The sequence below is a fragment of the Armigeres subalbatus genome, chromosome 3 (assembly GCF_024139115.2).
Source record: "Armigeres subalbatus isolate Guangzhou_Male chromosome 3, GZ_Asu_2, whole genome shotgun sequence".
NCBI classification, from domain to species: domain Eukaryota; kingdom Metazoa; phylum Arthropoda; class Insecta; order Diptera; family Culicidae; genus Armigeres; species Armigeres subalbatus.
The window spans coordinates 82,871,509-82,893,362 of record NC_085141.1 but is presented as its reverse complement, the minus strand read 5'-3'; the positions used below and the strand labels follow the sequence as shown (position 1 = coordinate 82,893,362).

General features: G+C 36.5%; 2 protein-coding genes across 2 annotated transcripts in view; one reads left to right on the top strand and one right to left on the bottom strand.

Moving 5' to 3' along the window:
* LOC134226607 (cytosolic carboxypeptidase 6) overlaps positions 1–21,854 on the bottom strand; it is a 100,126-nt gene that overhangs the window by 67,049 nt on the left and 11,223 nt on the right. The window lies entirely within an intron of this gene.
* Positions 12,537–14,607, top strand: LOC134227836 (ionotropic receptor 75a-like). The gene is made up of 4 exons (XM_062709518.1): positions 12,537–12,552; positions 12,613–13,020; positions 13,805–14,016; positions 14,071–14,607. Exons 1-4 carry the CDS (start codon positions 12,537–12,539, stop codon positions 14,605–14,607), a joined length of 1,173 nt encoding a protein of 390 aa, XP_062565502.1.

Sequence of the window (21,854 nt, the reverse complement as noted above, 5' to 3'; positions counted from 1 at the left end):
ACAACGTGCCCACACATCATCTATTTATCGACTTCAAAGCCGCATATGATACAATCGATCGAGACCAGCTATGGCAGCTAATGCACGAAAACGGATTTCCGGATAAACTGATACGTTTGATCAAGGCGACGATGGATCGGGTGATGTGCGTAGTTCGAGTTTCAGGGGCATTCTCGAGTCCCTTCGAAACGCGTAGAGGGTTACGGCAAGGTGATGGTCTTTCGTGTCTGCTATTCAACATCGCTTTGGAGGGAGTAATACGAAGGGCAGGGATTGACACGAGTGGTACGATTTTCACGAAGTCCGTCCAGTTATTTGGTTTCGCCGACGACATTGATATCATGGCACGTAACTTTGAGAGGTTGGAGGAAGCCTACATCAGACTGAAAAGCGAAGCTAAACGGATTGGACTAGTCATCAACACGTCGAAGACGAAGTACATGATAGGAAGAGGCTCAAGAGAGGTTAATGTGAGCCACCCACCACGAGTTTCTATCGGTGGTGACGAAATCGAGGTGGTTGAAGAATTCGTGTACTTGAGCTCACTGGTGACCGCCGATAACGATACCAGCAGAGAAATTCGGAGACGCATAGTGGCTGGAAATCGTACGTACTTTGGACTCCGCAAGACGCTTCGATCGAATAGAGTTCGCCGCCGTACCAAACTGACTATCTACAAAACGCTTATAAGACCGGTAGTTCTCTACGGACACGAGACCTGGACGATGCTCGTGGAGGACCAACGCGCACTGGGAGTTTTCGAAAGGAAAGTGTTGCGTACCATCTATGGTGGGTTGCAGATGGCGGACGGTACGTGGAGGAGGCGAATGAACCACGAGTTGCATCAGCTGTTGGGAGAACCATCCATCGTTCACACCGCGAAAATCGGAAGACTGCGGTGGGCCGGGCACGTAGCCAGAATGTCGGACAGTAATCCGGTGAAAATGGTGCTCGACAACGATCCGACGGGAACAAGAAGGCGAGGTGCACAGCGGGCAAGGTGGATCGATCAGGTGGAGGACGACTTGCGGACCCTCCGCAGACTGCGTGGTTGGCGAAGTGCAGCCATGAACCGAGCTGAATGGAGAAGTCTTTTATGTGCAGCACAGGCCACTCCGGCCTTAGTCTGATGATAAATAAATAAATATAAATCAAATAGAACTAAACATTAAAACATTGTATTTGTTCAAACTCACGTGTAACTCGCCCTAGCAGTAATAATGTTTTGGATCACTTTATTATAAGAAAAGAGAACTGTGATGATGTTAGAAATGATACTATTTATTCGGATATTAGTGATCATTTGATTATAGTTTCATCAATAAGAACTTGCAATTTAAAAGAGTGTGTGGAACTCACAAAGACAATTATAAACAATGCTAAACTAAACGATCTATTTACAAACTTTTTAAATAATTTGTCTTGCTTTGAAGATGTTGACGAAACAATCCAAACAATAACATCTACTTATAATATAATGGTTGCCGAATGTACTAGAATTAAACATGAAAAAGTAAAAGTTAAAGTTAAGCATTGCCCATGGTTGAATTATTATGTGTGGCAATGGATCAAATTAAAAAAAAAAATATAGAAAAAAAAGTTAAAAATAATCCAAGCAATAATCACTTGAGAGATATGTTCAAGTATGTAGCCAATAAAACAAATAGTGCTAAAAAAGCATGCAAAAATAAGTATTTTAGGCAACTTTTGGACACCACATGTCATGCCAATCTATGGAAAAAATTGAATGAAGTCATGGGAAGAAAGAAAGGTGTTGAGAAAATTGTTCTTAAACATGAAGGACAAATAATCTCAGACAATTTTGAAATATTCGAAATATTTAACCAATTCTTTACAAACATAGGTACAAATTTAGCTGCTTCTATTCCAGCAAATAATTATAACCCTTTGAGCACCGTATCTTGTTAAGAACAATCAATCTTTTTGCGTCCAGCTGATGCCGCTGATGTTAATTTAATTATAAAAGAGTTAAACGTTAAGAAAAGCTGTGGTTCTGATAATTTTCCAGCAAGTATCGTCAAAAATAACGCGAAAGTATTCGGTAGGATTTTAACTCAACTCTTCAATCAAATACTAAACCAGGGAAAATACCCTGATTGCTTTAAAACTGCTAGAGTTATACCTATTTTTAAATCTGGAGATGCTTGTGATACATGTAACTATCGTCCTATCTCAACTTTATCTTCGTTTAGTAAAGTCTTTGAAAAACTACTTGTCAATAGAATCATGGATTTTCTAAATAGGCATGATGTGTTATATAAATACCAATACGGATTTAGAAAAGGATGTAGTACTACAACAGCAATTGTTGAGCTTGTTGATTTTCTATTGCAAAATATTGATTAGAAATGTATGGTTGGAGGTCTCTTCATTGACCTCAAAAAGGCGTTTGACACGTTGAACCACAATATTCTTTTCCAGAAACTGGAGTGCTATGGTATACGTGGCCTAGCTAATGATATCATTCGTAGTTATTTAAACGACAGGAAACAGTTTGTAGTTTTGAACGATGCCCGAAGTACTCCAAGGTCTATCGATATTGGGGTCCCACAAGGGAGCAACATCAGCCCTCTTCTATTTTTGATTTATATCAATGATATTGGAAATCTACCATTAAAAGGAATACCGAAATTATTTGCCGATGACACAGCACTTTTCTACCCAGATACTGATGCTTTGTCCATCATACAACATATAACAAGTGATATGAATTTGCTTATGAAACATTTTGATACCAATCTTCTTTCATTGAATTTGTGTAAAAGAAAATACATGTTATTTCATTCTCCGAAGAAAAAAATTAATCCACACAATGATCCATGCGTAGGAACTGAGGTGATCGAGAAGGTTTCACACTTCAAATATCTAGGTTTGATATTGGACCCTATACTCTCTTGGAACAGCCATATAGAGCAAACTCGAAAAAGAATATCGGCTTTATGTGGTCTTATGTATCGTGTTTGAAAATTTGTCCCACAACGTGCACTTTTCAGTTATTATTATGGCTGTATTCATTCTCTTTTACAATACCTCATAATCGTATGGGGTCATGCTAGCAAGTCCAATATAAGAAAACTACAAGTCCTACAGAATAGATGCCTAAAAATTATAATTCAACTGCCGCAATTATATCCCACCAGTCAACTCTATACAAACGGTTATCATAGTATCCTTCCACTTCGCGGATTATGCAAGTTACATACTTGTTTATTTGTGTATGACATGCTAAAAGATCAAAATTTGCACTACAATATCACGCTTACTACTATGAATCACGGGCATAATACTCGATCCGCAAATAATTTATTACGTTCGAGAGCATCAACTTGTCTGGGTCAAATGCGTATCTCTTTCTACGGTCCATCTTCATATAATTTACTACCAGAATTTTTGAAAAACATAAATAGTCGTCTCTTATTCAAAACCAAATTAAAATTATATTTCAAATCTAAATTAAATGATTTCTTATTATAACTTGCCAGTCATAAATGTGAAAATACACTCTTTTATTCAAATTTGTTTTACACTATTTCGGCTTATTTTTATTATTTTTTGCTACTCTAATAGGGATCCCTTAAAAGGAATTTAATTCCACTGGGTACACACTGATTAACTTATTGCTGTAATTGCTCATCACACATACCTTAGCAGTTTAATTAATTTGCATTATTTGTTAGTCTTTTTTGTTTGTTTAAAATATTAGATGCGTCCATTTCCAGGAAGCGCTCTGTGCGAGTTTTTTGGTGTGGGGGAAGTGGTGGGCCATAAGAAAAAAAACCCAGATTTATCCACCTAGCGGTGATGGTGCCTTTCTCGTTCGTTCAAAAGGTTTGGAAAAATCTAAAATAACACCAATATGTGTTAAGAAAATTATTTTGAGCTTTTTTATTTGAGCTTCACTTGTCAAAAGACGAGTTTGTACAATCCCATTTAATTTCACCATTGGGATTGTACAAACTCGTCTTATGACAAGTGACCAATGTGTGGTTTGGTCTTATTTTTTATATTTGTTTATATGCATAACAAAATTTCTCGCCAAACGCAACTTGTTGCAAACAAAACGAATGAGCATAAGTGCAAAAAATGGCATTTAATTTTGTAGTTTTAAAATTAGTATTTTCGCCATTTCGCCTGCAACTTCTGACCCAATTGTACGATCCAGCCAAGTATCCAGGGGCGCCTCGTGGACTTTTGGTACACCTGTTCTACCACCCTGCTAAAAAAATTGATACATGGTTTGGTTTCGGATACATGAGTGGTTTCGTATGAAAGTTGTGCGTTTAATCTAATATTACAATCGTTTCTTGTACCATTCAACCTAATATTTGGTATATATATTTGGTAATATAGAGAAGAGAAAAAATCATGTAGAAAGGATTTACAAAACAATAAACAACTTGTTATTCTCTTTTGTTCCAAAAATCTTTCAAATTATGATGCACTTAAAATTTTAAACTCTCGCAAGTCGTCCGAAATTTAAGAGATCTTTCAAATCGGCTTTTTCGCCATTCGGGGTACATGGGACTTACCGTGCGGGACCGAAATCCGTCCATCTCATGAGATATCAATAAATTTAAGGAAGTTAAAGGTAATTAATGTAGAAATAATTAATCTTATCCTGTTCAGATTCTTGGCAGTAAGCTTTTAGGGCATAGAATTGGAAAGAAGGCTTTGAAATTAAAACAACATAAATCAAAAACAAATCTCCACCCACCAAACGCGGAGTTTGTGCCGCCATTTTGTTTTCGGTAGAGCATAATTACACCAAAAATAACCGTGTTTTTATTGCTTATTGCGAATCATTACATAAGATCGGCGGAATACAAATCAAAGGGATCGCTTCTCAAGGTGTGTATCGAACTATTTACAGTGGTAGTTCAGTCAATCAGACTGTTTCAATTTAAATATTTAGTTAACAAATAGCTGTACGGATTTTGATTCTTTGATTTGAAATCCGTCCACGGTGGACGGATTTCGAGTCAGAAGTAGTTGATTTGATTCATTATTTTATCATGTTTTTCGTAGTTTTTAATGAGTAAATGTAAAACAGTTCAAAGTAGAAGCCTTCATGCTCCTGTGTCGATGACAAATGTTTTATTTACATTCGATTCCTATTTTCTAATGACTTTTTCATATACTAAGGTGCTTAAGTGTACGGATTTCGATGCCCCACGCTATAGCCGCTAATATTTAAACTCTTACATATTTTGTTGCTATGAAAGAAATCTTATTAACCATTATTAGTATAATTGTTTGATGCGACCCCAGATTGTGACGACCAATGAGTCACATTTAGGAGCTGTTGTCACATTTAGAAGAAATGATTTCAAGTTATTTAATTTTTCAAATTTAGTGAATTTAGTTTTCTTTATATTGATTGATTCTGAGTATTCGTAGAAAAAGCATTATTTGATGTCTCTTTTGAAAAATCAAACACTGATTTAATATTGTTTTTGATGCATATTCATCAGGAGAAAAAAGAAAAACAAACTGTTCCCAATCATCGGAGTATGATATGAGAACAAAAGCGTGCGCGCGCCTTTCGGCAAAGCACAGCCCGACACTTCGACCGAGTCTAACCGAAAGTACGTCGCGTCGTTGATTGTTCTTGCAGCGCGTCGAACGGGTTGGACTCCTGCGCAGCATACACGCTAACTTTCACCTACTCAGTGACTGAGTAAAATTGTATTGCGCTCTCTTTCTATCCCACGGAAATTTTACTCAATTTTCGTCAAAAGCAGGACAACTCAAAACTACACCCAAAATAATCGTAACGTCACATCTACGTGAAAATATACGTGGATTTTTTCCACAACACTTTTCACGTAACAGTCAAGTGACTCAAAGGTGCAGGAACTCAGTTCCACTCAATCAGATGTTACCAGAGTTTCACATAAAGGCTACGTGACTGCTTTATGGCTTTGAAGGTTAAGACAAAAAAATGTTTATTTATTTTTATGCTTTGATAAATAAGAAAAATAAACAATGAAAGTTTTCCTAAGTTTTTATTTAAGAATCAAAAGTATGAACAAACATTTAATTAATAAAACAACTACAATGTAAATATATAATATCGTCGGGCAGATTTCGTTTCGTTGTAAAATTCGATGACCACATCTTCTGATAGCCGGGAACCGGAGCAGAATGCCGCAGAAGTAATAAAAATGTGCGTTGTTTATATGCACCACGGAATGGAGGAGGCAAAAGTGGGATTTAAGTTGCCACATTTCTCCGAGGATTTCTCCACGATTCGGTGATAATTCGCTGCAAACGTATATAAATGCGTTATTGCAGAACAGATAAAAAGCAATCGGAAGTAAATAAATAATACTAACCTTATGAGAAATTGATTTCTGGTGGGTAATTGAAAATTATTCGAGCACAACACTGACTTGCAAGAAAATGAATGATTCTGACGTCTCAGATTCTGACAGCTGAGTGAGTTCTCAACCAATGCTTCAATGACATGAAATTCACGTATATCATATAGTTTGTTTTGATGATTTTTATGAATATTCAATTTAATTTTCACGCTATACCGCTACGTTTCATATGCATCAGGTAAAATTAGTAGTGTTGGTGAAACTTAGTGGTTACGTGATTTTTCACGTACAATTGACGGGTAGATTATTTTGCGTGTATGAGTAATCCTGCTTTTGACGGAAACTGAGTAAAATTTCCGTGGGAAGAAAAGAGATGGCAATACAATTTTACTCAGTCTCTGAGTAGGTGAAAGTTAGAGTGAGGATGATGTGAAGAAACGGAGAAAGCTGGCAACGCTCACGCTGGTTCTCTTTAGGCGCGGAGAACGAGTGAGTATACCAAGGAGGAAATCATTTCAAACCATTTGTCATGGGGGAGATTCCTTCATCAGTGCTGTCACCTGGAAAAGTTTAGAGAAAAAGTAGAACCATGGAAATTTGACATGGCATGATATAGAAAATGAGAATTAAAATGTCTCTAGAACGTTATAGAAAAATTTTTTCCAAACAATTTTTAGTTTGTGGGGTTAGAAATTCAACTATCAGCATTAACTGCTTATTCGAAAAAAAAATAAAAATCGAGATATCATGTCTATTTTGTGTGCTTTTAAAATTCTAACTCCGTAAACCAAGATTTTTTTGATAAACGTCCTCAATTTTTGTTTTATAACAAAAATATACTTCATTTCCTATACCACACCGTGTGAAATTTCAATGATTCTACTTTTTCTCTCGATGACAGCTGGTGGTCTTCTCCTCCCCTATGGCGCAAAACATTAAATTTTACATCTGGCAGCGCTGCTGTTGGTTCTTCACAGCCCGGTGGCATCCCTATCTCACACAATAGGTTTGTTTTGCAGCCAACATTGCGCGACCGTATCCCACTGACAGTTCTGTATCCTAATGAGAATCAAATGTGATGTTTGTAAACAAAACACATACTATCATGAATTTTACATTGAGATGTTGGCTGCAAACACATGGCGTCGTGCCACCCACCTGGTTCTTCATTATAAATCGTACAACTGGGAAAAGCTTTCTATGTGATCTGGTGTGGTGGGTCGGAGAAACACATATTTAGCTGCAATTTGACTGTACGCCAAGCATGTGGCGTTGACTTGATCTGCCTACGCAATATTTTGTTTCGTTACATGTTAAACCGTCATTTGAAATATTACGTGAAACTTTGTTTAAATAATTTTACTGAGTAAATTATTTGTCCTTAAATTAATTGCCAAGAAATTAATTTCCTACTTCTGAACTAAAAATGATTACCTGTTCCATGAACAGAAAGAATCTATAGACGAGGCGCCTCTGCAAGTTTCTATAGGAAACAATGGGACAAGATTCTGCGTCGAATGCAATCTGTTGCGAGCGACCTGAGAAGAACACATATTGCACATCAATCACAGTAACTCATATATGACCGGATTCATTCACAATATGGTTACTGCAACCAGATTTGTACAACTTGTGAATGCTGAGCAGTGTTGCCAACTATATTATTTTTCTGACAAAATAAAAAAAAGGATTTTTCTCAAAATACGTATATTTTTTTCTTTGATTTCTCAACGGATTCGAGCTTAACAGACTTTTTCCAGTCCGAAACACTTATCGCCGTTGCTGAGATATGACAGCTTTAGTAAATCTTATTTGGGTCATTCCGCGCCAAGTGACCGAGAAAAAGTGAAAACTTGCAGGTGAATACTATGAATTCCAACCAAAACAGGTGTATCTACTTCCTTTGGGCCCACATTTCGAAAAAGCATTTGATCCGACCGTTTGAGCCGCCCCTCCGGCCAAGCATTCCTCTCCGTTTTTGAAGATTTTTAAAAACATGCCTTTTTCAATAATCGATATCTCCGCCCCTGATAAGGCTACAAAAAACGTCAGTACCTGTTTTCCGCTTGAAATTTTGTGAAGATTTTACAAAAAATATTTCAGATGCAAAGCAGTGTTTCCAACTACATTATGTTTCTAAAAAAAATAAAAAAAAAGCATTTTTCTCAAAATACGTATATTTTTTTTTAATTTCTCAGCGGATTTGAGTTTATCAGGCAATTTCTTGTCAAAAACACTTATCGACCCCCAGGGCAGTCGCGGCATAATTATTGATGTGCAGCGAATGGCAACTCTTGATTCATACTCGGGTCCCTTTTTTGTCCTAAAATCTATACCAGCTTTTAGATTTGAATCTTATAAGTAATGATTAGATTTGGAATACTAATAAACGAATTACTAAAGAACAACAAATTTTAAGAAGTAAATAGCCTTCTTTAGGTATCCAAAACAAATGAAAATATGAATGCTGAACTGTGCTGGTCGTCAAAATCCATGTCCAATCCAAAAACAATATAAATTCAATTGAAAAATCTATTCGAAATCCAATCCGTATCTAGACCAAATTCAAACCAAAGCAAATCAGAATCCAGTCAAATCATATACAAATCCAATTCAAATCAGATCCAAATTCAATCTAAATCTAATCCAATCAAAATCTGATTCAATTCAGATACAAATCTAATCCAATCCAAAGCTGTTCCAAATCCTATCCAAATTCAATCCAATACAAAACTAATCCAAATCGTTTGAAATTCAATCCAAATCCAATCTAAAACCAATCCAAATACAATCCAAAGTACTAAGGAATTTGAAAAGATGGGGTTTGAAAATGTATCGTGGTTTATCAACCACCCCTTATTGATTATAAATTTATGTTCTGACATAATTATCAAAATTTTATTATCTTCAGACGAATTTCAGTGTTCAGAACGCTTAGTACGGAACATGAAAAAATGCGTTGACACAAAATGTATTTTGTGCTGCCCCAATCTTAAGAGGTGTAATCCCCTCCAACAAGAAATCATACAAAAAGTTCAGGATCTCTATTGCGAGGCCGACGTAAGCAAGAAACTGGCAGGGAAAAAATAGAACAAAAGTGTGCGTGAAGGAGGAAAACAGGTGCAGAAGCAGAAGCGTTTGGTTCTAGCGAATCTGTCTGAAATATATGCCCTCTTCAAGGAAAAAATGTTTTTTTTTTTACGAAATTGGATTTATCAAATTCGCCGAACATCGGCCGCCCGAATGCGTTTTAGCAGGAGCAGCAGGCATGTGTATGTGTAATCCACGAGTACTTCAAACTGATGTTTACGGGAGCAAAACTTGATCTCATTGAAGTTAATGGAATCAAAGTATGTCCCTCGTTTAAAGATCTATTGCAAATAAACTTTTGTAGCCCACCAGCAGAGCTAGTTGAGCAAAATGCAGTCATGTAACTACCGTCCTAATGTTGGTTTTTCATTACAGCACCCAAATGAGTGCTATAATGAAATTTATGCACCCATTTGAGTTGCATAATGGTCATTAAATCACACATTTCGTTGTTATGGAAAAGTAGGCTGTTTTATAAATCAAAGACGAACTGTAAACCAGGTATTATATGTTTTTTTTGTAAAATATTCGAATAAAACTAAAAAAAAAACATTATCATACTTGTTTACCTTTACAGATCGAATTGGACGATGTGCTGAATGAAAATCGAAGGTTTGCCTAAATAAAACCGTCATAACTCAGCAACTGCTCATTTTACTTTGTAACGATAAGTGTTTCGGACAGGAAATTGCCTGATAAACTCAAATCCGCTGAGAAATCAAAAAAAAAATATACGTTTTTTGAGAAAACGGGGAGGAGTGTTTGGCCGGAGGGGCGGCTCAAACGATCGGATCAAATGCTTTTTCGAAATGTAGGCTCATAGTAAGCAGATACACCTATTTTGGTTGGAATTCATAGTATTCACCTGCAAGTTTTCACTTTTTCTCGGTCACTTGGCGCGGAATGACCCATATACTTTTACATTCCCGTTAGAAACTCTTCCGGAAATTCCTTTTTTATAAATTATTCCTGGAGGAGCTATCTGGATGATATTCTTGAGAAATTTTGAAAGAAATTCTTGTAGGAATTTAAAAATGTATTTCAGGAGGAAAGAGAATTCTTGATTGTTTGTCAAAAAGAATTTTTGAAGGATTTCCTAAAACATTTCCCGAAGAAATTCCTTAATCTATTTCCGAACAAATTTCTAAACGAATTGCCAAGAAAATTGCTAAAGAAATTTCCCAAGAATTTCTCCTAAAGGAATTTTCGAAGGTATTCCTAAAAAATGTCTGTATTTTTCTTAAGTATTTCCGACTCATAGAAGAATTAAAAAAAAATCTAAAAGAATTTCTGAAGAAAAATATTTTAAAAAAATAGAAGTGACCTTTTCAATTGCAGACGATTAATTGCACTAAAATTTCGTCATACTTGAAACTGCCAGACATTTCTTTTTATTGATTTATTGCTTGACTACTGGCGCCAAATTTTTGTACCCAATCATTACCAAAACTCTGGCGCCGTCACTAATCCTGTCCCATTGTTTCATATTGAAAATTGTCCATGGGATTGACTATGGGATCAAAAGTTATGGCTAAAATAAGATTTTAATACAAAAAAAAACACGATAAGAAAATTTAACTCAAGTTATCTAATGCACGAGAATGGCACAAAAACCGCTAGGCGCATTAGTCAAGGTTTTTGTCAGTTATTTTTTTTAAAGATTTTTAGTTCATCACTTATATAGGGGAGACTGGATAGACTTGATCCCCTTTTCTGATTTCCGATGTATCACAGCCAAAAATAAATAAACATACGCGATTTTCACACAGACTCTCTAAGAAATATAGTATTTAACTTTACTGATGTATGACAGTCATTAAATTATAGTTGTTATTGATACACAATCGATTTTTTAGAGTGCTGTCAAAAATCTACTTTTAAAATATTCGGGGGAAATTGATTCCTCTCCAAGAACTTGCTATGATAAAATTAGAAGGTGACCTCAGATTTTTTAAATATTTTTCCTTCAAAATACGCGCAATTTTCGAATTGCTGTGCGTATACATGAACGATTTTTGTTATTGAATTCGACAGCAAATGCAATTTTAAAATTTGGGAAGACTTGATCCCCTTTCTATGATATCTACGCAATAAATATTTTTTTTCTGCCAACCCTTCATCAAATCTGTCAAATCTACAAAAAATTAGAAGCCTGAGAACAGATTTATATTTTTTGAATTTTTTCGCCAAATTTTTGTATGGGTGATTAATGGGGGATTAAATGTCCCCATATTGAGGCAATAATTTCAAATCCAAATATCCTAAAACTTTGATGGAATGATGACATTTTCATCAGTACAAATCATTAAGCACATTTGCTGTGAAAAAAAGAAACCATGTGGTCATTGTTATGAAAAGTTATTCAAATTTTGCGTGTCCAATAAAAAAATCTTTAGGAAGGTCAAAACATACAAACTGGCCTGCAGAATAAATAAGGTTGTCAATCCAAAAAATAACTCACCACACAAAGGTCATTTGTCTAGAGGATCTATACTAAAAAATACGCTAGAACAAAACTACTTTAGTTCTCGATAAAACAGGGGGTGATCAAGTCTCCCCGGGGATCAAGTCTACTCACCTTCCCCTACAGTGAGATAGCAAATAGAAGAGGTTCCCTATTTGGTTAATTTTCCATGTAGATCCAAATAAATCATCTATATATAGTATTATTACAGTATTAAAATACTTCAAAAGCATTGCTATTTACACAAATACCAAAATCTCATCCATCCAAGTAATATCTTCAGCGATATGAAAATTACGTACTTATCACTACTGTCTAGTTTCTAGTAATTCCAATAAAACAATCAACAGGTAAAATGCTACTAACTGGTGTAATTTGCTGTAAACATCCTGTCAACTTATGTCCACTCTAGTCATAGCTTATCAAAAAATCATAAACGACGACTCACGTTTATGCATCGTTATTCTCCAACAAATCGCTATATGGTCGGTTGTCTCTGGTGAACAACTCTCGAAATGAGGCGCTTTCCTTTCCTTTTGTTGGTGACGTGCTGCGTGTCGAATGCAGCACTTGATATTGATTTACTCCGAGATTATTTAAAGTGGCAAAATGTAAAAATTGTAACCATTTTTACATGCATGGATCAGAATCGTGGTACGTGGTACTTACGTGCTATACTTTTTGCAAAAACTTTATAATAATTTTGTGTTATAGAAGATAACTTCCAAGAAATATCCCGATCGTTTTTGGAGAAAGTTCACTTCGAGGACATGTCCAATCTAGACGAAATCAACTGGAACCACAAACACGTTATGAGGTACGACTATCATAAATTGGGAGCGTCAGTAGATCTTGGTTGTTCGCAAGCCGCAAAGCTTTTCGAAGTGGCGTCGAGACACAGTTATTTCAATGCATCGTACTATTGGCTACTGTTTGCAAATAATTCGCTCCAGGAGGCCGCTTGTTCACTAAGCGAGCAGAATTTGAACATAGACGCGAAGGTAACGCTGGTGGTTGATCGGAACGTTGACCCGATCTACGATGTGTATGACGTTTTTAGTCCGTCTATAAGTAAAGGTGCCGCACTGAACACTACCCTCATGGGTACATGGAACCGCGAGGGTGGGTTTCAAATTAAAGTAAATCAAACCGAATATGAACGACGCGTAGATTTCGAAGGCATTTCACTGATATCATCAGTAACGGTAGGTAGCGATGATCTCAATAGGATTGAGGCACTGCATTATTTTATGCTGATTTCAGACTCTGGATCAATTACATCACACTTCTTTATTGAAATATTTGGATAGTAACAAGACCATTCATAACTATTCTCTGCATAGATTTGGATATCACATATTAGAATTTCTACTTGCGAAGCATAATTTTTCGTAAGCTTTTTTTGTCACACATTTTTGCTTGGAATTATATTAAATACAAATATGTTCAGGATAAAATACATCAGGACGACAACTTGGGGTCTGGGCAGTACGGATGGACGATCAAGTTTAGGCATCATTGGGCAGCTAAGCACAAAGAAAGCTGATTTTTCCATCAACTGCCTAGCTTATACGAAGGAAAGAATTGCTTGGATAGACAACACCGTTACCGTCGGATTATCCAGAATGCTGATAGTTTTCCGCCATCCACGGTACTCTGAGGGGCGCAACTTCTTTCTTCGACCGTTTCGTCTAGAGCTGTGGATTGCTATTCTGGTTATTAATATTTTAGCAGTTTTTATTGTATATGCCACTTTTAGTAGAGCTCCTGCTAAGCTGGACCGCGATGCCCAAACTAATGATGACCGTGGGTTATCATGGCTTACCGTCTTTGGGATTCTTTTTCAGCAAGGTCGGTATATACCTAAGTTTTATCAAACATTTTATAAATATTTCAATTATTTCAGGAACCTCATCTGTAATATTGCTCAACTCCACCCGAATCGCTCTGATCAGTACACTTGTATTCTCGATCCTTGTTTCTCAGTTTTATTCGTCTTATATAGTCGGCTACCTTTTGATTGTTCCTCCGAAGACAATGAAAACCCTAAATGATCTTCTCGATAGCAATCTTAAAGTTATAGTCGAAAACCAGGGATACAACGTGTATTATCTAAATGTTAGTCAACCGTTAGCTCCCAACACATAAAAACTAACATTTTATTTCCAACAGACAACGAAGGACCCCGTTGCCATCGAACTTTACCGGAAAAAGATCCTGAACGGCGAAGACAACTTCATGAATGTCACCGAAGGTATTGCACGGGTTCAGCGCGGTGGGTATGCCTTCCAGTGTGACACGGCCTACGCGTATCCCATAATGAAGCAGAAATTCACCGATAAGGAAATTTGCGATCTCCAAGAAATTCTGCTCAATCCGCTGCGACCGGTTCACATCCCGCTGCAGAAGGGAAGTCCGTTCAAGGAAATGTTTCGCGTAACGTTGAGAAAGGTCGTAGAAACGGCCAATGTTGGTTACCAGCAGAAGAACTTCTTCTCGGATAAGCCCAAGTGCGATAGGAACGACTTGGAAACGGTAGCTGTGGACTTGGATCATCTATTGATGTTGTTTTATATCTTGATTGGAGGCATGGTGGTTAGTTTTGCGTTCTTGATATTGGAGTTGGGTTACTTTTTTGGGCTAAGGGGATACAGGCAGAACCAGGTATCTAATGAGGGTAGCATTGTGGATTTTTTAAAACGTGAATAAAACTGAATGATGTTTTATGCATATGCCGCAAATTTGGAGAAGAGTGATCTATCTACACTAGAAAGATCAGGGACGGTTTGCGAGATTGAATGTGGATTGCTCCGTAAGCAAATAATGCACTGATGTTAGGCGCTCATCTTGTAGTATCAAACTGAAGAACTGGACAGCAAGCAGTCGTGTTAGCGGATGTTTGGCACAAAGGAAAATTTTCCGTGTTAGGAGCGAGTAACATCAGCGTCTGTTCCCCATGTTAGGGGCAGCTAATCTTCGTCCGAGAGCCAGCGAGGGACTCTAAGCAAAATTGTACACCACTGTGTGGCCCCAAATGGCGTGAACGAAATGCGATGATAGCAGCTCTCCGTGGGTACGTGTGCACGCCACGGAAATCTGACAAGAAGAGGTAGAGTCATAGCTTGCTGCACACCAATTGACACGCTGAGATGTTAATGTATAATCACTAGCTGAAAGTAACTCACTCAAACCCCACATTCCCCTTCTTCTCTCATAAAAAAAACAAAAAAATCGTCTAGTATAGGACGCAATGATTTTTTCCTAAGTTAGGCCGATACAAATATTTAAAAACAATTATGTCCCCTCCCTCTTGGATTTTTTTGCCCCAAAAAAATATTTTGAGGGGGCAACAAAAAAAAATTCTGGAAATTTTGAAGATTTTCAAAACATTCTTTAACAAATCCGAGGAGTTTTATTATTTTGTTTCCATTTTAATATTTATATTTTATTGTCCCTCCCTTGACCTTTTGAAGACCAGTAGGACATAATTTGAATTACATATTTGTAACGGCCTTATTTGCGCGAGACGAGGATGAACATTGACTATGAGACATTTGAGAAACATGTCTTAACATCACGGTGTGCCTGTGACGGTTATTAACGAAAAAAAAAGTCCATCCATTCTGAACTCGCCTTTCGAAAGATATAATATCCAGGCGTCTGCTATGAAAATTTCAAAATATTTCATCTAGGGAATCGAAAGTTATAGCAGTTACAAATTTATTGATTTTTGGGTTCGATATTTCACTAATATGCAACCATATATACCGTGAATTTTCTCCTGATTACATCCAAATAAACTATCATCAAATATGCATTTTGCAACCTCAACCAACTGTAACCTAAAACCTATTCTTTGAATAATAGAAAAAAAAACAAATGATGTTAGAGATAATATTGTTCTAATGTCAATGACAAAATAGACAATACACCCACAATACAGTATTCAAATTACAGAATTATTGTCTGTTCAATCTCCTGATCATACCAAAGTGTGAATATTGTCTATGACAGACAAGTAACTACACTCTGAATGATGATTCTGCTTTTATTAAATATGATAATTGTTGGTAACATAGAATACCGCGCTGAAACAATTTTGTCTTTCATGGGTACTGGGTAGTTAGTAAGACTAGTAACCAACATTTAAACAACAATGTGCATCATTTGTTGTCAGTTATACAACCATCATCCAGTTCGATTCAAGCAGTGGTACAAAAACGAGTTCCATTTGGAAAAAATGGGAAAGGCTAGATCACACGAGGAAAACCGCCTTTTCCGAGAACGGTAGACGGAAAGAGCATATATGCCCCACTTCGGAACGTCTCAACAATTTAACTGACTTGTTGAGCTACGATGCATTTACTTCATAAATTAATGCATTTACTACATAAATTAACTGACACAGGGAATACTAGAACTAGAAGAGAAAAACCATCGCGTTTCCATAAAGCCAGATAAGAAAATGAGAGATTTTAGAAGACTGAAACTATTTAAGAAATATTTCACTGTCATGAGACGAGTTTAGTACAGATCCATTCAATTCCACCAAATCGTATTACTTTTACATATACGTTTTTCGACCTCAACTGTAAGGTCGTCTTCAGTGTCTCGTACTTGACTCGACTCAAGTCTGTTGACTTGTAAGGTCGTCTTCAGTGTCTCGACGTGAGTAGAGTCAAGTACGAGACGATCTTACACACTTAACTTTTTTAACCGGGATCTCAGCAAAATGGTCAACTTTTACCGAGATTCGCACAGCTGCGCCCCAGGAAACATGTTTTTTGCCGAGATTTCTGTCAAGAGTGCTGAAAATCAGCAAATGATTTGCCAAAAATCAGCTAACAAACATCATTTTTGCCGGAATATCAGCTTTTTATTTTGTTGGCGTACGGCTGTGCGGATTTTTGCCGAGCTGCAGAAATAAAAACTAAGTGTGTACAGTTAAGGTCGAAATACGTATATGTAAAAGTAATACGATTTGGTGGAATTGAATGGAACTGTACTAAACTTGTCTCATGACAGTGAAATATTTCTTAATAGTTTCAGTCTTCTAAAATCTCTCATTTTCTTACCTGGCTTTATGGAAATGCGATGGTTTCCCTCTTCTAGTTCTAAGTCGGATACTAGTATTCCCTGTGTCAGTTAATTTATGTAGTAAATGCATTAATTTATGAAGTAAATGCATCGTAGCTCAACAAGTCAGTTAAATTGTTGAGACGTTCCGAAGTGGGGCATATATGCTCTTTCCGTCTACCGTTCTCGGAAAAGGCGGTTTTCCTCGTGTGATCTAGCCTTTCCCATTTTTTTCCAAATGGAACTCGTTTTTGTACCACTGCTTGAATCGAACTGGATGATGGTTGTATAACTGACAACAAATGATGCATATTGTTGTTTAAATGTTGGTTACTAGTCTTACTAACTACCCAGTACCCATGAAAGACAAAATTGTTTCAGCGCGGTATTCTATGTTACCAACAATTATCATATTTAATAAAAGCAGAATCATCATTCAGAGTGTAGTTACTTGTCTGTCATAGACAATATTCACACTTTGGTATGATCAGGAGATTGAACAGGCAATAATTCTGTAATTTGAATACTGTATTGTGGGTGTATTGTCTATTTTGTCATTGACATTAGAACAATATTATCTCTAACATCATTTGTTATTTTTTTCTATTATTCAAAGAATAGGTTTTAGGTTACAGTTGGTTACATATTTGATGATAATTTATTTGGATGTAATCAGGAGAAAATTCACGGTATATATGGTTGCATATTAGTGAAATGTCGAACCCAAAAATCAATAAATTTGTAATTGCTATAACTTTCGATTCCCTAGATGAAAAAATTTGAAATTTTCATAGCAGACGCCTGGATATTATATCTTTCGAAAGGCGAGTTCAGAATGGATGGACATTTTTTTTCGTTAATAACCGTCACAGGCACACCGTGTAACATGGTTTTTAATCACAGAACCACGATATTTCCAGTGAATTTCGAGATCCTTTGTGTTTCAAAGCACTCTACTGCTCAGTAGTGCGGTCTCATCTAAAATTTGCTTCATTTGTTTGAAATCCTTATCAAGCCATAGGTATGGACAGAAGTGAGAAGTGAAATGTGAGCAGTGAGGAGTAAGGAGTGGGAAATAAGAAGTGAGCTGTGAGAAATGAGGAGTGAGAAATTAGAAGTGAGAAGTGAGCTGTGAGAAGTGAGAAGTAATAAGTGAGAAGTGAGTAATGAGAAGAAAGAAGGAAGAGAGATGAGAAAAGAAGAAAAGAAGAGAGAAGGAAGTAAAAAGAGCGAAGAAAAATAGAAAGAAGATAAAATAAAGAAATAAGATAGAAAAGAAAAAAAGGAAGAAAGTAGGAAGAAAGCAGGATGAAAGAAATAAGAAAGAAAAAAAAAGAAAGAAGAAAAAAGGAAGAAAGACAGACAAAAAAAAAGAAAAAAGAACATGGGATAGATTTAGTTCGGAAAAGGTATTGGAGGGTAACCGCCCCTTCGTTTGGAATTTGTTTTGGAATTTTTATCTATGAAATTTTCCCAAGGGCGGAATAGTCGAAAATAGATTTTTTGTGATATGGAAATGCTAATATCATCTTCCAAACTTGGACGTACATGTTCATGATAGCATTAGAGGCGAAAGTATAGAATTGATAGTTCCGTTAGGATACGGCAGGCATGAAGAATGTTTTTATAGAAGTCGATTTGAAAGCGAGCGGAGGGCAATATTTGTGATGCCACATATCGCACGACCTTCCTTCTGCCAAGCTCCCGTGTTTGATCTGCCAAGCTTAATTTAGATTTTTTGTGTTTGATGCCAAATGACTTTTAAATGCATGAAACGTCGAGATCTGATGCTATTTAACTCAACTTAGTCGAGTCAAGTACAAGACACTGAAGACGACCTCACAGTTGAGGTCGAAAAACGTAGTGGAATTAAATGGAGAGTACTAAACTCGTCTTAGACGGTTGAGATAATGTTTTCTCCTTTGAACATAATATGTTATGATTTTCGATTTTCGAAGTACAACGTGCCTTTACTGGCTCCTCCAATGATTTATCCATTGCTAAGTCAATTGACTTTTTATTGGAGAAGATAACAATAGAAACAACTTTATATTAAAAATTTACGATGAAATATTTTTGAACCCGTACCATATTTTTAGTGACCTTGGCTCACTTTCTGTGAAAAAAAATCAGACATAGGGTTAATCCGGGTGAGATGCCACACCTTTTTGAAAATCGACATTTCGAAAACTCGACGAAACTCTTATTATTTGTGAAGACATTCCACTAAAAAGTTCAAAATAATTTTCTTAACTCCTATTATTGTTTTTGATAGTTGAGGGATCCTACTACATTGTGTAAAAGTCATTTGCAGAACAAATAAAATAAGACTGGTACTATTTATATTTTAATAAGACTTAGACGCCACACCTTTTTTATACTACCCGAAGCTATTTTAACTTCAACAGTGCTTCTTAGCGATATTTGTACCCACTGATCCCGTTACGATCTTTGCAAGGACCCGTGCCTTCGTTTGCGGAAGTAAAATTCCGACAAGCAGTGGTAATCCTGCAGGGTCACCGTTCTGGGAAAAAAACCTCTTAGAAGGTCACGTCTCCACGCACAGCAATGAGCATTAACAAAAACTCAAAGGTTCAGCCCAATCGGGTTGAACTTAAAGGTGACGTTGAACTACGTAGCTGTATGTAATGTACAGGCTTTCGACTATTTTGTGCAATGAGACCAAAACAAGCGTTTTTCAAGCCCAGCCTGAATCTGCTTTCGTTGGTTATCCTATGCTCCTGAGATCGAGTGAGCATAACTGGTGATGTATATAATTTTTGGACTAACATTTGAAAATGAAGATAAAAATAAAAATTTCAAATAATCGAGGATGAACAACACTCTTAAGCGTTCACATATCCAAATTACCACTTGATAAAAACTCGCTAAAGAGTAAGAATCGTTCGATAATTGTATCTCGATTAAAAGCATTGGTAACAATGCCAAACATCCGATTGAACTTCATTGTTGACATACGCTATGAGAAGAATGAATTCTGTCATCAAAAGAAAAAGTAGAATCATGAAAAAAAATCACAGCGAGGTATTGGATGCAGCTCTCAAAATAATTTTCAAAATTTAAAAATGATATTTATTTACAAATAATTTATAGCATGAGATTAGAATTTTGATTATCTACATCATACATATATTAATTTGATTGTTAATGATAATGAAGTTTTTTCTTAAAATGATTCCGGAGATGGTACTACTTTATTGAATTTCTAATCCCGCCTAATAATTCATTTTCAAAAAAGTCTCTGTTTGTAATTTTTAAAATTATTTTCAATTCCATTGGCTATATCTTGCCGTGTTAAATTTCAGTGATTCTACTTTTCCTCTGATGACAGCGTTCATCCACTTCTCCTCGCGTATTAAATTGGTATTAATTAGGTTTACATTTCTAGACCAACATCTGAAAAGGGCGTAACAGCCTAAATTTATTCCTTCTTTTTCTTCGTCTGCATATATAGCTATATATGTGGACAAATAATCAGAAGGAATGAATTTTAGCTGTCACGCCCTTTTCAAATGTTGGTCTAGATTTAACACAATTTGAAAAGCACAAGCCTGGCTGATAGTGCACAGCTGCAACCATCACCGACGCTATAGAGACTTACTAAGCTAAGTCAGTCTAAACTCCTGGTGGCTCATTACAGAAAACCCCATAGACTTATGCAGGGGTTCATCGAATTCACTCACCCGATGGATTTTGACATTTGAGCGGGTCGTCTTCTCGAACAAAAGTTCATTTTGCGTTCATTATGCGACCCGCTCAAACGTCATAATTTCTTGGGGGAGTTCATTTTGCGTTAGTCTATTGCAAAAACGAGCCGAAGAAAGTTTACCAGAACGCATTCACTGCAGCAGCGAAGAAGATTCCGAGCCCCTCTACTGGCATCAACAGACGTAAGCAAGAAGCTACCGTCAAACGCCCCCAAGCTTTCCAAGGAAAACGCACGTTTAAGTATAAACTAACTGCACCAGCTAAAAGCCCTGCAATGGCGGACATAAAAAAACTTTCAATGAATAACTAAAGAAATGCTAATAAATTACTAAGTTGAAAAGCAGGCCAAGTTCTAGTTGGAATGTAGTGCTATGGAAGAAGAAGCTTGCGATGCACTTACGATATTGACTGATTCACCGAAACCAAATGTTAAACTGTTAGCAAGTTTTTAATAGTAAATATTATCATACATAGATATTGTGACACACTAGAGTCGTTTTTTCGTGGAAGATATGGGCCGCGTAAATTAAAACAACGTAAAAAACCGCGTAAATTCCAAAGTATGTCTGAAGGAACCAAGGAAATCCAGAAATTTGCGTGAAAAAAAAAATCACATAAAAAACCATTCCTGTAAAAATAACCGCGTAACAAATGTACATCGCGTTGACTCTTCCTTGATCGAATGGTCCAAGAAAATTGAAAATCCATCGAGAAACGGCTGAGATATTAACGATCGAAGTCTATCATATTTTCGTGATGATTATCATTTTTTTGCAATCGTAAAGTGTACCCCAATATAGAAAAGACAGACGTAGTTCTACGTCAAAACAAGAGGAAGAGGGAGTCTCTGAATTCTCCACTTCCTTCAAAGAAACAAGGTTTCAAGACCGTCCTGCCCAAGCGCGGAAAAAATAGAAGGAAGCTGGAGACTTCAGATATTCCTTCTAAATCTAATGTTGACATTGTTTCTTCTCCTATCGAACTGAGCAATCAGTTCGATTTGATTAATGATGAAATTGAGCAAATCGAATCTACCTTTAGTCCAGGTGATTCGATTCATGCGAAGAAACAAAGGATTCCGCCAATTGTGGTATCTGTTGCCGAGTTTTCTGGCTTTCGGAATGAAATCTTGAGTACCCTTCAGGGGATCA

What these genes read in the sequence shown, in the direction of transcription:
- LOC134227836 (XM_062709518.1), top strand. An exon ending in GGGTACATGGAACCGCGAGG is followed by an intron (nt 13,021 to 13,804) that starts GTGGGTTTCAAA and finishes CAATTATTTCAG; the next exon opens with GAACCTCATCTGTAATATTG. An exon ending in ACAACGTGTATTATCTAAAT is followed by an intron (nt 14,017 to 14,070) that starts GTTAGTCAACCG and finishes TATTTCCAACAG; the next exon opens with ACAACGAAGGACCCCGTTGC.